The sequence below is a fragment of the Pelophylax lessonae genome, assembly GCF_965119305.1.
Source record: "Pelophylax lessonae genome assembly, chromosome: 3".
NCBI classification, from domain to species: Eukaryota; Metazoa; Chordata; class Amphibia; order Anura; family Ranidae; genus Pelophylax; species Pelophylax lessonae.
The window spans coordinates 496,311,184-496,333,482 of NC_138770.1; the positions used below are offsets into that span (position 1 = coordinate 496,311,184).

The 22,299-nt window shown below is 44.5% G+C and overlaps 1 protein-coding gene across 1 annotated transcript; it reads right to left on the bottom strand.

Annotated features, from left to right (window-relative positions):
• Positions 1-1,942: 1,942 nt before the first annotated feature.
• Positions 1,943-22,046, bottom strand: CEBPZOS (CEBPZ opposite strand; the record flags this gene model as incomplete). Its single annotated transcript, XM_082250193.1, has 4 exons — positions 22,017-22,046; positions 9,671-9,794; positions 6,795-6,839; positions 1,943-2,025 (listed from the first exon to the last, which is right to left on the bottom strand). Exons 1-4 carry the CDS (start codon positions 22,017-22,019, stop codon positions 1,943-1,945), a joined length of 255 nt encoding a protein of 84 aa, XP_082106319.1. The 5' UTR covers positions 22,020-22,046.
• Positions 22,047-22,299: the final 253 nt, after the last annotated feature.

A 22,299-nucleotide genomic window follows, 5' to 3' on the forward strand; every position in this document is an offset into this window, starting at 1 on the left:
CCTTAGACAGATTTGTGAACAATATTTGAGAGAAATAGTCCTTTTGTGCACATAGAAAAAGTCTTAGATCTTTGAGTTTAGCTCAAGGAAAATGAGGGCAAAAAAAATTTTTTGTTCAGGGTATATATATATATATATATATATATATATATATATACACACACACACACACACACACACACACACACACACACACAAACAAACATATTCTCACAACAGTACACCCCTCAAACTTTGGTAAATATTTTATTATTATATCTTTTAATTTGACAACACTGAAGAAATGACACTTTGCTACAATGTAAAGTAGTGAGTGTACAGCTTGTATAACAGTGTAAATTTGCTGTCCCCTCAAAATAACTCAACACACAGCCATTAGTGTCTAAACCACTGGCAACAAAAGTGAATAACCCCTTAAGTGAAAATGTCCAAATTGGGCCCAAAGTATCAAAATTTTATGTCGCCACCATTATTTTCCAGCACTACCTTAACCCTCTTGGGCATGGAGTTCCCCAGAGCTTCACAGGTTGCTACTGGAGTCCTCTTCCACTCCTCCATGACAACATCACGGAGCTGGTGGATGTTGAGAACTTGCGCTCATCCACCTTCCGTGTGCTCAATAGGGTTTAGGTCTGGAGACATGCTTGGCCAGTCCATCAACTTTACCCTCAGCTTCTTTAGCAAGGCAGTGCAAGTCTTGGGGGTGTGTTTGGGGTCATTATTATGTTGGAATATTGCCCTGTGGCCCAGTCGCCAAAGGGGATCATGCTGTAGTTCAGTATGTCACAGTACATGTTGGCATTCATGGTTCCCTCAATGAACTGTAGCTCCCCAGTCCCGGCAGCCCTCATGCAGCCCCAGACCATGACACTCCCACCACCATGTTTGACTGTAGGCAAGACACACTTGTCTTTGTACTCCTCACCTAGTAGCAGCCACATACGCTTGACACTGTCTGAACCAAATACGCTTATTTTGGTCTCATCAGAACACAGGACATGGTTCCAGTAATCCATGTCCTTAGTCTGCTTGTCTTCAGCAAACTGTTTGCGGGCTTTCTTGTGCATCATCTTTAGAAGAGGCTTCCTTCTGGGACGACAGCCATGCAGACCAATTTGATGCAGTGTGTGGCGTATGGTCTGAGCACTGACAGGCCACCCCCCCACCCTTTCAACCTCTGCAGCAATGCTGGCAGCACTCGTACGTCTATTTCTCAAAGACAACCACATTGTCTTGCACTCAACACCTTTGGTCGACCATCGCGAGGCCTGTTCTGAGTAGAATCTGTCTTGTTAAACCACTGTATGGTCTTGGCCACCGTGCTGCAACTCAGTTTCAGGGTCTTGGCAATCTTCTTATAGCCTAGGCCATTTTTATGTAGAGAAACAATTCTTTTTTTCAGATCCTCAGAGAGTTCTTCACCATGAGGTGCCATGTTGAACTGTCCAGTGACCAGTATGAGTGAGAGCAATAACACCACATTTAACACACCTGAGGCCTTGTAACACTAACGAGTCACATGACACCGGGGAGGGAAAATGGCTGATTGGGCTCAATTTGGACAGTTTCACTTAGGGGTGTACTCACTTTTGTTGCCTGCGGTTTAGACATGAAAGGCTGTGTGTTGAGTTATTTTGAGGGGACAGCAAATTTACACTGTTATACAAGCTGTACACTCACTACTTTACATTGTAACAAAGTGTCATTTCTTCAGGGTTGTCACATGAAAAGATATAATAAAATATTTACAAAAATGTGAGGGGTGTACTCACTTTTGTGAGATACTGAGTGTATTGTGTGTGTATATATATATATATATATATTTTTTTTTTTTTTTTTATTTATTTTTTTCTATTGGTTGAACTGGATAGATCGGCCAGACTAACTATGGTTTACTGATGTCATAGATGCAATATGAAGAAATAGTAAAAAAAAAAACTCACTAGTTAGTCTTTGCATTCCATGCTTGTGCATCCTTTTCCCGTTTTCCATGTATTCCAGCCCATTCATTCGATTTATAATACACTGAAAAGAACAGAAAAAAATGTACGCAGCCAGCTACATGCCCGATCTATTGCTTTTAAACAAGTATTTAGGTCTTCTCCTTCACCTCATTTTTCTAAGATCCATAGTCTGCATCTTAACATTTCTATATTTGGGGAGCCAATTCTAGTCTTCATCTGAAAATGCTAGTTCCCTGGCTACATGGCTAGTTCCCTGTGGCTTCAGTGCTTTTTGAATTACTGACCGGTTCAACCTGAATTTTTGGTTAAATAGTTCCTAGTTCTTTTCTCACCCACTGTGTGTTTTGGGTGTTCCTACTTTTCCTGTTACATGAAGTATATTGCAGATCTAAGGGTGCTTTCACACAGATGGCTAGGAGCAATAAATACAAGCCCTGACAGTGCTGTACACAAGCCGCAGCTGTAAAGCTTTGCTTTGTGTGTTGCAGCATTTCCCAGGTCAGGCTTGATAAAAGAAAAGGAATTGGCAGCACTCCAGGTTGAGTCAAAATCCAGATTTATTGACTGGACATCCAAATTATGACAATCGTGACAAGGTAGACGCGTTTCACACACTGACTGTGTGCTTAATCATTAATCATTATTTTATCAAGTTTTCACGGAGGCGAGCCGGGGCATGCACCTGTGTGAGTCATCAGGCAATTACACCACTTTGAGCAGTGAGTCCTTGTCTGTTCAATCCCAGGTCAGGCTGCAGAGTTTGACAGGTGACACTGCCTGGCAAATTCACCTATTGAGATCAATGGGGCTCTACTGCGAAAAAGCTTACAGTTGCACTGCAGTCCTGGCAGGAGACAGCAGTAGTGCCTTCTAAATGCCTGTTAGCTGCTGCTATACCCATCTCTGAAAAGCAATCCATCACAGATCACTTTTCAAAGGGTGGTAAGCATTAACCTCAGTGTAAAATAGCACTCACAGAGAAATAGGGATCTCCTCACAGCAAGTATGAAAACCTAAGTATAGTCATCTCACCACCAGAAGTCCTGAGAAATATCAGAAAAAAAAATGTTAGCTGGTTTAACTCTCCAGCATCTTCTAAACACTGAAATATTACATTTCAGTAGCCTGAATTTAATGGCTTATATATCTGTCTTTTTTAAGAAATAAAATGATGTGCTTTTTACTTAGCCATTAGTATGTAAAGCTCATGAGGGAAAGTTACTGACAATACTCCCCTTTCATGAAGGCTATTGGGCAGGAGGTCTAGAAAATGGTTGATCCTAGAATTGAACTTTTATTACAATGTAATTAAGAGCTCGCTCAGATGTGGTGTCCGGTGTAACGTGAGAATTACCTACCCTGTGAGAATTACCTACCCTCGTCACTTCCTGGCAGAAACATCTGAGCAGCGCAGCAGTGCGCATGCTTAGAGCCCCGGATACCTAATGGAAGAACAGAGGAGCTTACTAGTGCGCATGCGCACTAGTATGAAACGATCACGGTGTACCGTGAAATAAACCTACCGACGCGGCGGTTACATGAAACAGCTGTGCAGAAATACGAGTCATCTCCGCTCCTGTCCCGGTCATTTCCCTGCTCTCGGCAAGTAAATATAAAAGCGGCTCTCGGCTCCGTGATTTATGTATTCATACAGCCGCCGCCGCTTTTATATTTACTATCCGAGATCAGGGAAGTGACAGGCACAGGAGCGGAGATGACTCGTATTTCAGCACAGCTGTTTTAATGTAACCGCTGCGTTACATACAGGGCCGAGCACCGGAAGTGACGAGGGGTAGGTTTTTCTCACGGGTAGGTAATTCTCACGGAACACCGGCAGGTCCTTGCAAAAATTTGAGAACATCAGATGACATCATATGCAGAAAAATGTTTGGCCTGCCCAGGTCTGACTTGTCCAATGTCCCCAGAAAGTATGTGCATGGGACCACTGAATATTCCATGCACATCACTTCAGGGGGTTCTTTTTCAGTACTTCTTCATCCAGAAGATATAAGCGATGCACCAGCATTGGGTTGATTTGTCTGTGTCAAAAGTCTGGACTGTCAAATGTTAGGAGAAGGGTGGCCTATGGGCTAAATTCCCCATTTTCTTCTAAATGTACACTTGGTCTTTAATTTTTTTTTTTCCAATGCTTCTCTTGGTTTAGTTTAGCATATATTACATACATCATATGTAAAATGAATTATCGTTTGCTCCTGAAACTTGACATTTTGAATGCCTGTATTTGCATATGGCACTTGGGATATTATAATGAACAAATACTGTAAATACCACTGCATATGCAATATAACATCAAGAAAGGAAATTAGTAATATCTCACAACATCATACCATTTGCAGTGCTTACACACTGTACTGGCAGAAAACCAGCAATATCATAGATATTATAGAAACATTTCTGGACAAGATACAGTATTTCTAATATTTAAGGGTAAAAGCATTGCCATTGGTTTGCTTACATACAGTGGGTATAGAAACAAATCACCCCCTTTAAAATAATCACAATTTGTTGCTTTGCAGCCTGAAATGAAGACAGACATTGTTTTTGTTTTAGCCAGCTGTATTTACTAGTGCAACTTATAACACCTAAGTGAAAGCTATAACACCAACATGCCAGAACAAACTTCTAAAACAGAATCATCGAGATAAAGTGACTGTCCTTGCATGGCTTAGCGAGAGGCCAAACTTAACCACATTGAAAATCTGTGAAACGACTTGACAACTGAAGTCCACAAACAGTCAACATCAAATTTAACTGAACTTGAGCAATTCTGCAAAGAAGAGTGGTGCAAATATTGCAAAGTCTGTTAGTGGAGACATATCCCAACAGACTAAAGGCTGTAATTAAAGCAAAATGTGGTCCAAAAAAATACTGACATAAGGAGGGTGATCCTTTTATCAACTCAGTAATTCTGTTTTGGATTTATTTTTTTCTGATATGTTGGTGTTATATCTTGGATGTTATATGTTGCACTAGTAAATACAGCTGAATAAAACAAAACCCGTGACTGTTTTAATTTCAGGCTGCAAAGCAACATAATGTGATTATTTAAAAAAAAAAAAAAAGGGGGGGGTTCTATACCCACTGAAGATCACATGTATGATGTTATTGTATGATCTATGATGTTATCCAATCAGAAATTTGACATATTTTTGTATAAAAAGACACTTCCGTTTATTCTCCCATTTATGGTGGAGCTAAACTTAGATTATACTCTAAACTATTTTAACCCTAAGGCTCCATGTACACGGGACGTTAGAAAAAACGTGCTGCAAGGCTAGTTCTGACGCCGGGAAAAAGCAGCTGTTAAACGTGCTTTCAGTAGCTTTTTCCATTGGCATTATTGCACGTTTGGCCACATCGCTTTTAGCAGCGTTTTTCTGCCTCCATTCAAAATCAATGGTTCCCTATGGGAGCCTATTGATTTGAATGGAAGTCGCACCGCAAGTCAGATCAGGATGATCCGACTTGCGGTACGACTTTCCCTGTGAGAATCTTGAGGGGGAACTCCACGCCAAAAAATGGGAAAAAAAACGGCGTGGGGGTCCCCCCCAGGTTCCAAAAACGGCGTGGGGTCCCAGATGAAGTCCAGATGAAGATTTTTAATAAAATTTCCAAAACGTCTCCTGCCATTATTTACATACACTGCTTTTTATGGGGTGAATGGGTAGGGGTACAGTGTACCCCATACCCATTCACATAGGGAGGGGGTCTGGGATCTGGGGGGCCACCCTTGTTCAAGGGGGCTTCCAGATTCCGATGAGCCCCCTGCCCGCAGACCCCCACAACCACCGACCAGGGTTGTGGGGATGAGGCCCTTGTCCCCATCAACATGGGGGCAAGGTGCTTTGAGGTGGGGGGTGCAGAGCTCCCCCTGCCCCAAAGCACCAACACCCCCCCCCATCTTGAGGGCATGTGGCCTGGCATTGTCCAGGGGGGGTGGGGCCGCTCGCTCGTCCCCTCCCCTTTCCTGGCCTGCCGGGCTGCATGCTCGGATAAGGGTCTGCTATGGATTTTGGGGGGGACCCCACGCCGTTTTTTCGGTGTGGGGCTACCCTCAAATTCCATACCGGACCCAAAGGGCCTGGTTTGGAACCTGGGGGGGACCCCACGCCGTTTTTTTTTCCCATTTTTTGGCATGGAGTTCCCCCTCAAGATTCTCACAGGGCAAGTCGCGCTGCAAGTCCGATCATCCTGATCCGACTTGCGGTGCGACTTCCATTCAAATCAATAGGCTCCCATAGGGAACCATTGATTTTGAATGGAAGAAAAAAAACGTAGAACGTGGCTGAACGTATGTTCATCACGTTCGGTCACGTTTGGTTGCGTTCGGCCGTGTTTCTGCGTTTCAAACGCTGGGAAACACATGTTCGAACGCAAATAATTGCGTTCTAAAAAACGTCCCTGAACTCAACTGCCTGCAAATGACTGTAAACGACCCTGTGTACATGGACAGATAAGATAAAATGTAGATTGGGTTCAGGGGCTTCTAAAAAAAACGCCCAACTGCTCCTAAACGGCCATTTCCAGCGTCCTGTGTACATGGATGCAACTGACTGGCTATTCAGATAGAGGCAGCCAATGAATGACACAGCCTGCATACAGATCATGTCCTGTCCTGTGGCTGATCTCTGGAAAGAACACTGGAACTGGAGACAAAGTGAGCCTGGAACTAATACAGGGCTGATTTTCACACATTAGGTTACAGTAAAAACATGGTTATAAATAGATTAAGATGTGAATTTAGTTAGGCTTCTTTAAATGTTACTTTGCCTTTGTGTTCTGCACAGTACATTTGAAATGTGCACTTACCTTCTAAAACAGAGGGTAATCTTCTGTTCACTGTATACCTGAAATCTTAACATAAGAAAGCTAATAATTATTAGCAATTAAAAACCATTATTAATAAAGTTGCCCCAGCACAACACCTACACTGCACATGATTCAGTGGGGAACGCCATGTCATTACTTTAAATAAAAATGTAGCTCATTCATCACTATGCTTCCTTTGTACTCTTACAAAAATGTGATAAAAAAAGGTTTGTGTGAAAGGTTTAGCGTACTGTAGTTTAGTAGTTAAAGCAGTAGTAAACCGCAAAAAAAAAAAAAAAAAAAAAAACCTCTCCCTCCAAATAATGCAATAAAGTAGTAGTATGCTTTGCATACTACTACATTATAAAAGACTTACTTGAAAACAAAGCCCTCCAGTGGCCCACTGTCCCTGCTGACAGGGCTTCCATCTTCACCCGGTCTTCTTTCCGGGTTCATGGGCAGCTCCTTTTTGACTGGCCGAGCTGCGATGACATCACAGCCATGGCACGGCTCTCTCAATGGCTGGCAAGCCGATGCTGCTAAAGTAAATATCTCCTAAACAGTGTACATTTAGGAGATACTTACCGTACCTACAGGTAGACCTTATTATAGGCTAACCTGTAGGTATACATTTAAAAAAAGGCCTCTACTACCACTTTAAAGTGATTGTAAACCCATCTTTTTTTTTTTTTTTTTTTTTAATAACAAACATGGCATACCTACCTACATGGTCTGTGTACTGGTTTTGCACAGAGCAACCCCTGATCCTCCTCTTCTCGAGTCCCCTGCCGGTGCAGCAGTCTCCCCCTCCCCACCAAGGCAAGCCACTTGCTATGGGGTTACTCGTGTGAGTTTGCTCCCGAGTGGAATGTCCATGTGTCCCCGCTCCCTCATTACTGGCTGTAATTAACAGCAGTGGGAGCCAATGGTGCTGTCTCTGAGACTATGAGGAGGATGAGAGTCACTGCTCTCATAACCAGAGCTACATAAGAGATTGGGCTCGGGTAAGTAGAAGAGGGTGCGTGAGAGAAGCTGCACTCGGAAGGTTTATTTACCTTAATGCAGAAAATGCATTATGGTAAAAAAACCTTCTACCTTTAGAACCACTTTAAGTATTGCACTTTTTATAGAGGTCTATACATCTGTCCAAAAAGAGGGCCAACTGAGGAGGAAAAAAGGGACAGAGGGATGTAGTTCAAAATGAGGGACAGTTGGGAGGTATGCTGTACAGTGAACCCCCTTTCCCTGAGCTTTCCCTGTACAGTGAGCCCCCTTTCCCTGAGCTTTCCCTGTGCATTCCCTGTACAGTGAGCCCCCTTTCTCTGTGCTTTCCCTGTGCATTCCCTGTACAGTGAGCCCCCTTTCCCTGTGCTTTCCCTGTACAGTGAGCTCCCTCTCCCTGCACTTTCCCTGTACAGTGAGCTCCCTCTCCCTGCGCTTTCCTCTGTACAGTGATCTCCCTCTCCCTGCGCTTACCCTGTACAGTAATCTCCCTCTCCCTTCGCTTCCCCTGTACAGTAATCTTCCTCTCCCTGCGCTTCCCCTGTACAGTAATCTTCCTCTCCCTGCGCTTCCCCTGTACAGTAATCTTCCTCTCCCTGCGCTTCCCCTGTACAGTAATCTCCCTCTCCCTTCGCTTCCCCTGTACAGTAATCTCCCTCTCCCTGCGCTTTCCCTGTACAGTAATCTCCCTCTCCCTGCGCTTTCCCTGTACAGTGATCTCCCTCTCTCTGTGCTTTCCCTGCACAATGGGCTCCCTCTCCCTGCGCTTTCCTCTGTACAATGGGCTCCCTCTCCCTGCACTTTCCTTTGTACAATGGGCTCCCTCTCCCTGCGCTTTCCCTGTACAGTGAGCTCCCTCTGCATGCACTTTCCCTGTACAGTGAGTTCCCTCAGCATGCACTTCCCCTGTACAGTGAGCTCCCTCTCCCTGCACAGTGAGCTCCCTCTCCCTGCACTTTCCCTATACAGTGAGCTCCCTCTCCCTGCACTTTCCCTGTACAGTGAGCTCCCTCTCCCTGCACTTTCCCTATACAGTGAGCTCCCTCTCCCTGCGCTTTCCCTGTACAGTGGGTTTCCTCTCCCTGTGCTTTCCCTGTACAGTGAGCGCCCTTTCCCTGCGCTTTCCCTGTACAGTTGGCTCTCTCTCACTGTGCTTTCCTCTGTACAGTGAGCTTCCCATCCTTTCCCCTGTACAGTGAGCTCCCCTCTTTGTGTTTTTCTCTGTGCAGTGAGCTCCCTCTTCCTCCGCTTTCCCTATACAATGGGCTCCCTCTCCCTGTCCTTTCCTCTGTATAAAAATGCTAGTTGCCTGGCTTTCATACTATTTTGGCATCAATACTTTCTAAGACACAGACTTAATGAAAAAAACATGCATTTCACCAATTTCATTTGCTGCATAATTGCTCCCAAAAACTAAAATCTGACACAGCCAGAGAACTAACATTTTCAGAGGGAGGTAAGCAATAGCAGCTTCTATATTTCTTTCATGATATGTACTATAATAAGTAATATAGTATTAACACCTACTTCTCTGCAGCACAGTACAATACTTAGAAAGAAGTTAACAGACTCGACTAGAGCATTTTCACTTGATGTGACTATACAAACTGGGCAGATAGAGCCAATGCATATTTAAGGGTTTCCTTTAGCTCTACTGGCTCTATTGACTATTCTGATGAGTTTTCATACAAGGTAACCTCTGCTCAGGAACCACTTCATATGGTCCATTTCAAGTGTATTACTTTGTTAAATGATTTGATCTCCATACACTAATTGTTACATAGGTTGAAAAAAAAAAGGCATAAGTCAATTTAAGTAAACCAATAAAAAAAAAAAACGAATGAAACATAATTAAGAAGCGTGAAGACACCAACCTTGGCTTGAATCCATTTTATGGTACAGTATATACACACCAACTAAGCCTGCCAGTTCAAGGAGAATCACACCCTTAAAGATCTTCTTAGCCATGGGTTCCATACCTTGAACTTTCCTTTGAATCTGTTAAAAGAAAGGTTTGTAGTTGGATTTTTGAGCACTTTTTAGTATTAAAGATTAATGCAATTCTGGCACAAAGGATTATATAAGCAATCTTTGTGATGTAGGAGCGCTGAACCTTATGCGCATATATAGTGATGGAAGAGATGGTTTTTGGTCCTAGGGGCTGCAAACCAGCAACTGTGGGGTCTTGCTGGACACTCAGAAGGGTTTGTTAAAGTTTTAAAACCATGGGAGCGCCACACCAGCTTGTATAAACATTTAAAATATTTTTCTTTGGAACAGCCAACGTGCTTCAGGGGCTCAGCACCCCCCTTCATCAGGGCTAAAAACTAGACATTAAAGAATATACAAAGAATCCTTACAATGTGTAAAAAGCTATGGAAATATACAAACATAAAATGTACAAATGCCCTAATGCAGTAATTATCAGAGCCAAACCGACATACATTACTCGACTGAAAAGCATAAAAACCAAGAACAACAAAGAAAACATGTTCTTATTAGGGCTGCAAGGCAACACAAAAAGAAATGCAAAGTAAGGAAGAAAGACCAAATGTTTTCATTCTGGTTAGGGCAACAGCGAAAAAATATATTTATAGAAATAATGCAAACACACATATATGTGCACATATATATACATATATATACACACACACACACATTCACAATTAAAAAAGAAAAAAGAAATATAAATAAATGGATAAAAACATTTTAGTTAGGAGTATTAGAGTAAAGGGGGGCTAAATACAAATGCACGCCACACTGTTGAAAAACAACAATATACCCCCAAAACAACGGCCAGCAAAATCGTGTGGCCAAAAGAAGCATCCGCAGATGTCAGTGCACACTTTTACAAAGTTTTTTGTAAAGTGGTTGTGTTGAGGACCAGGTGGCCACCTTGCAAAACCTGCATCACTGACGCTTGAAGACCGAAAGCCCAGGAGACACTAAGCAACCCTAGTAGAGTGTGCCTAAACAGGGAAAGGAGGAACCTGACCTCTGATGCAATAGGCCTGAACCACCGTCTGTCTGATCCATCTGTAAATGGTCGCAGAAGAAGCATACAACCCTTTGTGAGGTCGGTCCGTGAGCGCAAATAGAGAGTCTTACTTCCTAAAAGACTCCGTAGCTGCTAGGTACACCATAATTCCCCAGACCACATCCAAGACACTCAAGGCAATTTCCTTCAGATGTTTAGGCCTGGGACACAGGGAAGGCAACACAATTTTTTTTTCTTCAAAACAGTGAGTTTATTAAAATCTTAGTTCAGTACAATTGAAGGTAACAGAGAAAAAAAACAATATGAACAAGTGCAGCATTTCAGGTATCGGATATGCAAGGAGAAGGGAGAAAAATAACACCATCATAGTACATGGATACAAGGTACAGCCATCTAGCACAAAGTATAACAATGTGAGTTGGGTGTAGGAACAACTGCAATACGTCTATACACTCGTATCCGGGCACTGGACCCATCTGTCCCATATCTCATCAAACTTCGTGGGACACCCTCTATGTTTGTAAAGCAATTTATAGAAGGGATTAGTGGCATTCACCTCCCGTATCCACATGGCAAAGGTCGTGGGGTTACTTCTCATCCAGGTTCTGGCTATTAATTTCCTGGCTGCAAACAGCGTCTCCAGTAAGAATGGGGTCATACATTTATTCATATCTCCGTCCGGGTATATACCAAGGAGACACTGCTTAGGGTCCAGTTGCAACGGGGATCCCATTTTGTCATGTAGAAAGGCTACCACCTGTTGCCAGTAACCCCGGAGCTGAGGGTAGCTCCAGAGCAAGTGGAAAAAGGTGCCTCCGGTCGAGTGGTACATCGGACAGCCAGGGTCACGATCAGTGTGATACCTGGCTACCCTAAGAGGCATAAGGTAAGTCTGATGTACTATGAATGTCTGGGTAAATCTGTCTGACAGTTTAGGTGACACCTTCTGACAGGTCTCCAGAGTCTCCTCCCACTCCTCATCATCGATAGGTCCCACATCCCGAACCCAGCGGGTCTTAAGAGTATAAGCTATTTCAGTGGAGGAGGGTGTATGAAGTTCAGCATAGAACAGGGAGATTAAGTGCGAGGGTTCCCGGACACTTGATGAGTTCCAAAATTAGAACAGGCTCAGTGGTCGGTGGAGTCTCCCAAAACTGAGTGTGGAATGCATGGGCAAGTTGCAGATACCTATAGTACATATAATTCGGGAGGGAGAATTGCTCTTCCAGCACCTCGTAAGGTTTAAGGGCACCCCCCGACAGTATATGTTGCAGCTGGAATACTCCACGTCTGCTCCACAATGCGGAGTCAGAAAGCAAACAGAGTTCCTGAAGGGACTTGTTATGCCACAAAGGGGTAAAGTCACGGAGGGGAGGGCCGCTTAGTCTATGCATCACCACCTCCCAAACCCGACTGTAGGGATAGAGTAGGGATTTAGAGTCCAGTCTTTCTGTTGTCCCCCGCACCCCCCGGAGTATAACCGTGAATGGGTCTTGTGAATGGGAAGCCCACTTTGGGCATAGGAGAGTTAGGAAGCGTTCCCTGTCAGTCTTGTCTATATGATACAGTTGGGAAAGCTGTGACACTAGGTAGTATAGATTAAAACCTGGAGCGCTAGGCCACCCAAAGTCGTGGGGTTCTTGAGTTTCAGCCAAGAGATCTTATGTCTACTCGATCCCCAGACAAAGAAGGGACTCCAGCTGCATGGAATGCGTTAAGGCTAGATAAACTGGGGAATGCCATACAATATACAATATCTTGGGGAAGAGGAATATCTTAATCAGATTGACCCTACCCATTACCCCCAAAGGCAATTTGGACCACACCTGGATTTAAGATTTCACCAACGGGAATTGAGGTTGAACATTGTCCGACGTGTCGTTACGTGGACCCCCAGGTATTTGAAGGGAGAGACACATTGAAGGGCGGGGTGTGCAGGGGTAACAGCCGACGGGGTTGTGTCTAGGGGAAGGATTTGCGACTTATGCCAATTTATTTGGAGGCCGGAGAATTTGCCAAAGCGATCTATAAGTGACAGTCTCCGCGCTGTGTGCGGAGACACAGCTGTCAGTTCCCCATGCATCTCTATGGGGGAAATCGGATGGGAACGGACCGTCTGTCCGTTCTCATCCGATCCCATCCGATCCGATCAACGGATGGAAAATAGGGTTTCCATCCGTCCAGATTTCAGAGATCGGATCGGGTGTCAGCGGACATGTCTCCGCTGACATCCGATGCCCCATAGAGATGCATGGGGGGACCGTTCAGATCCGCCAAAAAAACGGACAGGCGGATCTGAACGCCTGTGTGAAAAAGCCCTTAGGCTCTAATACCACCAATGCGTTTTTTTTATGCTTTCTGCAGAAACATTATTTTTAACATGGGTTCCTATAGGACATGTTCTCACCTATGCATTTTTGTACCTCTGTTATTCTTGGACAGGGTCACGGACTTTATTAAACGCAAAACGGTGCTTTTTTCTTTTGCTTTTTTGGTTCAAAAAGACATCAAAGGAGAAGCTGCAGAAAACCATGTAGTGTGTTTTTACAGCGTTTTAGTTTTTTTGCTGTGATTTACATTTTTTAATCTGCTGAACGACAAATTTGCAAAAAAAAAAAGCATTAAATACGCAAAACGCATCAAAAACGCATGTCCTACAACGTGAAAAGCTCAGCAAATGCACTGCAGAAAGTCTCAAAAGCAACATGCATACATATGAATGTTGCCTTAGACAGGCCTGGAACAGTTGAGAGTTGTGCTTGCCTTCTTCATTCAAAAACTTGTACTATTCTTTCCCAGAATGCAAAGTGTTCTGTGATTGGCTGAAGTGAATCCTGGTATTAACTAGTTCTGGACCGCCCACCCCATATACTGTATACTGCGGCAGGGCGGCCTGGCTGCGCAAAATCACAGACGTGTACGTGATTTTGTGAAGGTGATCTAGGGGATGCGAGCGTACCACCAGAGTGCTGCTCCCGCTGTGATTGGACACAACGAGAGCCAATCAGCGATGGCCACCGGGACCCGCTGATCATTCAAAGGAAAGGCAGAACAGCAGTCTTCCTTGTTTACATAGCTGCTCTGTCAGGGAGTAAAAGAGCAATCTTGTGTTTCAACTAAGCTGAAACACAGATCTCTCTTTTCCTCTGGTGCATCAACTCCCCCCCCCCCCACAGTTAGAAAGCACTCCCTGGGAGCACACTTAACCCCTTGATCGCCCCTGGTGTTAACCCCTTCCCTGCCAGTGTAATTTATAAAGTAACAGTGCATTTTTTTTTAGCACTGATCACTGTATTGGTTTTACTGGTCCCCAGAGCCGGGACAAGGGGTGGGCAGGAGGGACGGCTGCCCTGGGCACTGTGCCATAATGTAAGGTTCGGGGGCACAACAAAGGAGATTGGGGGGTAGATTTGTGCTGGAGGGGGAATTTAGGGGTTCTACAGGAGGTAATAATTGTTCTGGGGGGGATTTGGAGAGGTGTGCTAGAAGTGGAGATTGGGGGGAGGGGGTTTGTGTTGAGAGTTGTGTTTTTTGGGGAGAGGGATTTGTGCTAGGAGGGATGATTGGGGGGCATTTGTGCTAGGAGGGGAGATTTGTGCTAGGATGGGGGATTGGGGGAGGGGAATTTGTGCTGGAAGGGTGGATTTAGAGTAGGGAGAGAGAGGGGATTTGTGCTCAGAGGGGAAATTTGAGGGGTAGAGGATGTGTTAAGAAGGGGGGATTTTTTTTTTTTTTAGGGGGGGGGGGGGGAATTGTGCTGGTAGCATATTAGAATGAGAGGATTTGAGCTAAGCAGATTCAGTTCTGCGGTCAATTGTTTTGGGGGAGGGGCTTTTTGCTGACATAAAATGATCATACATCTTGGGGGGGGGGGGTGGCGCAATTTGCCATGGGCTCTAGATGACCTTGTTTCGGCACTGTTGGTCCCCAAAAAGTATCAATTAGTATCAGATTTGTCCGCCGCAACGTCGCAATCCCGCTAAAAATCGCTAATCAAAGGCATTACTAGTAAAAGTATAAAAACTGCGCTGTGATAAATTGTTACTGAATAGTGAATGATAAATAATGTTATAAATAACAAAGTGTTATATTGAACAATAAAGTGCTAAGTGAATACACCATATATCAGGGCTCGACAAACCCCGGGCGCCAGGACGCATTGGCGACTAGAATTAGCGACCTGGCGCCTGGGGTGCACTGCAGGAGGTGTCCTGTCCCTTTTACGCCCCCCCAACCACTCACCGAGTGCACGGACTTCCGCGCCGTCCGAAAATTGAGGCCGCGGCTTTTCGGCCTTCTTCAGTGAGAGAACGGGGGAACTGGCGCCCTCTTGTGGTGGCCGGGAGTTTGACAAGCAGTAAGTAATGGCTGTTTCCCCTGCCTGTCCTCAATGCCTGTCCATCTCCTTCCCCAAGAGGAGATAAGATGGAAGTTTTTGCAGGCTTCATCTCTCTGTCCACTTACCTTTGCTTAAAAGGTAAGTGGACAGGGAGTGTGATTATTATTATTATTAATTATTATTAAATTTTTTTAAATTATTAAAAAAAAATATTTTTCTTTTTTCAATTATAAAAAAATAAAAAATGTATTTTTATAGTTTTTTTTTTTTCAATTATTATAAAAAAAAAATATATATTATATAATAATATCATTTTTTTTTACCTCATTGCCATGCCACAGCCGAAGGCCCCATTCTGTCAGTTTTTCAGGCAGACCTGATCGGACCCTTCAGTCTCCTCTATGGAGCAGTAAGCTGCCGCCATCTGATCCTGTCTGCCAAAAACAGACGGATGGTGGTTCTATTTTCTATCCATCCCATGGATCGGATCAGATGGCATCGGATGGAAACAGACAGACAGTCTATTTCCATCTGATTGCGCTATAGAGGAGAGTGAAGTTCTAGTCGTCTTTATGTGTAAATTTAGTATGTTATTTTTGTGGAAATAAAGCTTGGGTGTTGACCAGGGCCTATTTTGCGATTCGGCACTGCGTGACTTTAATGGACAATTGCGCGGTCGTGAGACGCTGTACCTAAACAAATTTGATGTCCTTTTTTTCCCATAAACAGAGCTTTCTTTTGGTGGTATTTGATCACCTGTGCGATTTTTTGATCATGTGCTATAAACAAAAAAAGAGCGTCAATTTTGCAAAAATAACAATATTTTTCACATTTTTTTATATGAAATTCCCCCCAAAAAAATTGGTCAATTTGTTTTATGCTACCTATGTTTGGTAAAAAAAAAAAAAAAAAAACGCAAAAAGCGTATTTTGATTGGTTTGCGCAAAAGTTATTGCATTTACTAAGGGAAAGATTTTTGTCATTTTTGTTGTTTTTTTTTTACGCGTAATGGCGGCGATCTGCGATTTTTTTTGCGGTACTGCGACATTGCGGCGGACAGATTGGACCCTTGACTGACATTTTTTACACTTTTGGGGTTACCGGTGACATTACTACAGTAATCAGTGCTATGCATATGCACTGTTACTGTAAAATTACACTGGCAGTGAAGGGGTTAACTTTTTTTTGAGAGGGAGGGGTGGTGTGTGTCCCTAGGGGCGTGATTCTAACTGTGATTGGCTGTGGCTTGAGGTGTAGGAACAGTGATCAACGGTCCTACATAGTAGAACCGTATGATCACTATTCTTACACAGGGGAGAATGACAGGCGGCTTTGTTTACATTAGCCGCCTGCCTTTCTCCTGCTGTAACGGACGATCGCGAGTGACCGGCGGACATCGGGTCCGCCGGGCACAGGCGCGGGGGGGTCCGTGACCGCGCGGGAGCGCGCCTCCGGCGGCGCGCGCTCGCTCCCTAGACCCTCACAGGCTAGCGATGTAGCCCTACGTCGCTTTGCCTGTGAGGGGCTGACCGCCGCAGTAAATAGTCGTGCGGCGGTCGGCAATCGGTTAAAAAAAAAAAAAAACTGGCTCCTAACTTTTTTAGCTGGCTCCTAGATTTCAGGAAAATTTGTCAAGCCCTGCCATATATAGTCCAAACGATTGATGAAGATAAATATAATGTTGAAAGTCCAAAATCAGTGAAGAGTTAATTGGATTCCAACCATAAACGAAATAAATATGTGAAGTAAGGAGTAAACTTCCACCATTAACACTGTGTATCCACCACCACACGAATAACCTGCTTACCAGAAGGAGAAACACGCCAGAGGTAAGTAGATATTATGGTGACGAGTGGACCTCTCCACTGTAGCTCTTTAAATGATATTCAGCTTGGCACCGGATGAAGGATCTCCAAAAGACACAATTAAAAGCACCATAGTGTAAAATAGTAAGGTCATTTATTTAAAAAAGGTGATTACTCTGCAGCCGTCCTTCCGGGACCTCCGTAACACTCGGTGACGTCAGCACGTCGCAAACCCAAAAATATAAAAAAAATAAAAAAAAAAATAGCAGAGGCTCTGGCAAGCTCTGCTATTTTTCGGCTAAAGAGAATCACCATTCACCATGACCAGGGTTCCCACCTGTCCTGCTGCCTTCTTTTCTTTCCTCCATCTGTGTATGGTTTATCTATATAGGGAATTAGGGATATCTAATTATGGGATCCATACATGCACTTTAGGTTTCAATATTATACAGATCCCACCCTGGCACCATTTGGTGGAGCATCCTTCCATGTCTTGATTCAGACCTCCCCCTATGTGGCTTCTTGTGTATGAATGCCAGAACTAAATCAGTCCTATGTATGGTTTTTAACTACAAGCGGCTACTGACTTGGCTGTACATTTCTTGTGGATACTACTGTACCCATAACCCTTCAGGGCCGGTACACACTCTTGCGAGTGCGGCGATCGCATGTAATTCGGAGCGCACTGCTCCTTCATTACTTTGTATGGCTGAAATTCGCACTGCACCCGCACAAAAGACGCACAGGACCCTTTTTTCCAGCCGCATCAGGATCGGATCGCACTGCGATATGCGATCAAACTGGGGGTGTCGTTAACATTTAATTGACACCCCCTGCGTATCGCATATGGCAGTGTGAACTGCCAGATGTGCGTTTGCGATGCGGGAACAGGCTGCGAATTTGCAGCCTTCCCGCATCGCACAAGTGTGAACCGGGACTCACCCCCGATGAAGAGAAAACCTTCAGATATCTCGAAACGCGTTGGGTGCTCCTCCTCTGTTACTCAACAGATTCTGGGTTATTCATGTACAACTCCAATTGTTTCTCTGTATCTCCTCATGGTGATTTTATTAACTGTATTTATGAATATATATATTTTTTATATATATCTACACTTTATTATTCTATGCCCTATAAAGTCCCACTTCTAGGGGGTTTATATCTATTTTATCAATATTTGAGGGATGAGGGCAATAACCCAAGTTTTCCAGCAGTATATTCCCACCCCAATATATAATTCAATATTTCAGTTTGGGGTGAAGCATTGATGCCAATTTGATTCACATTAATTACATATATCACATGTCATGATATAGGTCTGGTAGTATTTTTATATTTGGTTATTGTTTTTTTATTGATTTGAGCAACGCAACACTTTGAGATTGCAATTTTTTTTTAGTGATGAGCTCAGATGTGTTTTCAGATTTAAGTCTGATCCCAACACAGCCAACCGGCCGGGAAGCTGCCAAAACAGCCAATCATAGGTGATAAAGACATTCCACAAAGCCGCTCATATACACCCCTGCAAACGTGCAGACGTGTGGGATGCCTCTATCGCCTGTGATTGGCTGTCTGCTTAGACATCGTCCTGGCATCAGTTTCCCGCCTCATCCCCATAGGTGAGCAGCGCAACTGTTTCACACTTAGGGCTGCTGATGTTAACCCCTGCGGTCTTGCAGGATCAGCACCGTGGGGACGACTCGGCGTCAGCAGAGAGATTTCTACAAGCCTCATGTACACTGGATGTTTTTACAGCTGCTGTTTTTGGCTTTAGACGTTTTTTTCTGCAGCCAATAAACTCCCCAGCATGTTATCCTATGTGTTCCTTCACACATAAACTCCCCAGCATGTTATCCTATGTGTCCATTCACACATAAACTCCCCAGCATGTTATTCTATGTGTTCCTTCACACATAAACACCCCAGCATGTTATTCTATGTGTCCATTCACACATAAACTCCCCAGCATGTTATCCTATGTGTCCATTCACACATAAACTCCCCATCATGTTATTCTATGCAGACATCCCAACCTGCAAAAACTCATTTCAGGGAGGTGGCAAAGTCATTTCAGGGAGGTGAGCCCCCCCCCCCACATGCCGCCGCCCCCCCCACGCACGCCTGTGCCGCACCCCTCCCCCTTTCCAATTTAACACTACCAGAGAATAATGAAATGAAATGTAATCAGTATACCTGGTCACTGGTGCTGGTCACTGATGCTGGTACTGGTCACTGATGCTGGTACTGTTCACTGGTGCTGGTACTGTACTGGTCCTGGTCCACTGATGTTGGTACCGGTCACTGGTGCTGGTACTGGCCTGGTCACTGGTGCTCGTACTGGTCTCTGGTACTGGCCTGGTCACTGGTGCTGGTATTGGCCTGGTTACTGGTGCTGGTACTGGCCTGGTCACTGGTGCTGGCCTGGTCACTGGTGCTGGTCACTGGCCTGGCCACTGGTGCTGGTACTGGCCTGGCCACTGGTGCTGGTACTGGCCTGGTCACTGGTGCTGGTACTGGCCTGGTCACTGGTGCCGGTACTGGCCTGGTCACTGGTGCCGGTACTGGCCTGGTCACTGGTACTGGCCTGGTCACTGGTGCTGGTACTGGCCTGGTCACTGGTGCTGGTTACTGGCCTGGTCACTGGTGCTGGTTACTGGCCTGGTCACTGGTGCTGGCCTGGTCACTGGTGCTGGTACTGGTTACTGGTGCTGGTTACTGGCCTGGTCACTGGTGCTGGTACTGGCCTGGTCACTGGTGCTGGTCACTGGTGCTGGTACTGGCCTGGTCACGTGCTGGTACTGGCCTGGTCACTTGCTGGTACTGACACAGAGTGGGGTGTCGCAGTGTCACGGTCCCGCGCGCGCCAAAATGCCTCCTGGAGTACTAGAATGTGGCTGTAGTAGAGAGCAAAGCCGCTGCTTGCTCTCTGCAGCTCCTCCCACAGGCGGAGTGCATGACTCATATCACTCCGCCTGTGAGCCGGATCTACTTCGGCTCCGACGTGATGTCTGTGCAGGCTCAGCTTGCTGACAGCTGTCACACTCCTGCCTGCATCGATCGATGAGTCATCTCATCTGACTCACACACTCAGACTGACTCACACACAGAGCCGGGATATTGCCCTGAGCTCGCGGGTGTCCGTGAGCTCAGGGCGGATAGCGGGAGTCTCCCGCGACTTGCGGGAGACTTGAGATGTCTGTCTATGTGTTCCTTCACACATAAACTCCCCATCATGTTATTCTATGTGTCCATTCATACATAAACTCCCCAGCATGTTATTCTATGTGTCCATTCACACATAAACTCCCCAGCATGTTATTCTATGTCTCCATTCACACATAAACTCCCCATCATGTTATTCTATGTGTCCATTCATACATAAACTCCCCAGCATGTTATTCTATGTGTCCATTCATACATAAACTCCCCATCATGTTATTCTATGTGTCCATTCACACATAGGTCCATTTGTCCGTTTTTCATCCATCCAGACATCAATGCATCTCTATGTATAAACAGATGACAACGGATGATCATCAGTTAACATCCATTTTCATCCACTTCCGTCAATGTCCGTTTTTTGGAACGGATGAATGCCCTATTTTTCTTCCGTCAAAAAAACGGATCGGACGAAAAACGGATGTAAACGGACAAACGGTCCATTTTTGCATTGGTAGTGGATGTAAAAAAAAAAAACCGGATGAAAAATGGATGAAAAATGGATGGAAAACGGATACATTTCAACGTGACTGAACAGACCGTATGTGTGAAAGGGGCCTAACTCTGATAAAAGCTTAAAATGGCAATAAAAAAAATGAAAAATGCAGCTATTTGGCGTTTATCAGCGTTTTTAAGTCATAAGCTTTTCTGGGAGTATTGTTTTGCTAAAAAACACTACAGCTGAAAAACTACAGCTACAGCTTTCTAATGGCGTTATGATAACATCCGGTGTGCATGAGGCCTACACAGCAGCCATTTGGGCATGGGACACACTTCATTTGGGGTAAACTATGTCTCGGGTGCTGAAGAGCAAACATTTAAAGCAGCATTAAACCCAAAAACAAATATTTATTATATTGTAGCTTACCAATACTTAGATTTAATGGTGGCATTAGTTTTCTTTTTTTAAGCTTTCTTTGCTTTTTATTTTTCACCTGGTCATCTAGCTAGTAAGACAACAGAACAAGCTGTCCTGGAGATGTAACAGTTAGACCCCGTTCACACTGGGGTGACGCTACTTGCCGGGGCGACCTCACAGGTCGCGGTGCGCAGCTCGCACTGCGACCTCGGAGCGGCCGGCACGGACTTCATATTATTGAAGTCAATGCAGGTCGCTCCAAAGAAGCTCCAGACCCTTTTTCTAAGTCGGAGCGACTTGTGTCGCTCCTATTAGAACGGGTTCACAGCTTCTCTATGTCAGGCGACCTACGGCGACCAGGTCGCCTGACAGGTCGCCCCAGTGTGAACAGGGTCTTAGAGTGTTGAGGCAAACCATTTAACACTAGCAGGGGAGCTTACATATTCAGCTTTAATTATGTAAAACTTTTATCCCAAAAGGAAAAAACGGTTTGCTGTAACTGCTTATAAAGTGTGAGTTGAAGCGTGGCTTCAATTTGTTAGTGTATTTAAATCTGCTAATACATCTAACACCCGCTGCTGCTTTCTGCGGTGCCCCCTGTTCTCCTTCCTCTAGGGTGGAGGCACTCTAATACAGGTGGTGTGTTACTGACCAGATCCCCAGGTGAAATAAAAGGGGGGGGGGGGGGGTTTAAAAAAAGAAAAACCAATACAGCCATCACATCTAATTATTGGTAAGCTGCGCTATATTACGCTTTAAGAAATATTGTAATAACTAAATTCAACCTTAAACCCTGTGTTATACTTTATTCCCATGTTGTCGTCTCTTCTCTCCTTGGTATAAATAATTTATAACAAAAGATTATCAATGTTATACTTAAAGAGGCTTACAGTAATCTAACTGCAATGATTGTGATTTACAGGCAGTCCACTGCTGACATTATCTAACCTATACTAGGATCCCCTGTGATCTCTTCTACAGATATAGTGTGAGCACTCACCATGGTAGAGAGCAGCAAAGCACAGCCCAGCCCTAGGAAGCGGTCATACACTGTAGGAAGTCAAATTCGCCATCACTGTAAAGGGCACTCATAACCTACAGGTAGGCGAATTCTTTTATTATGCAAACGTTTGCACATGCAATACAACCACAAACTCACTTCGCGAAGTAATAGACATGACCAATATGCTGTAATGAAATTACATCTGCAATATAAAACAAAAAGACCGATATGCCCACACTAAACATGGCCGCTTCCGAAGCTCAGAGGATCTGATGTCATC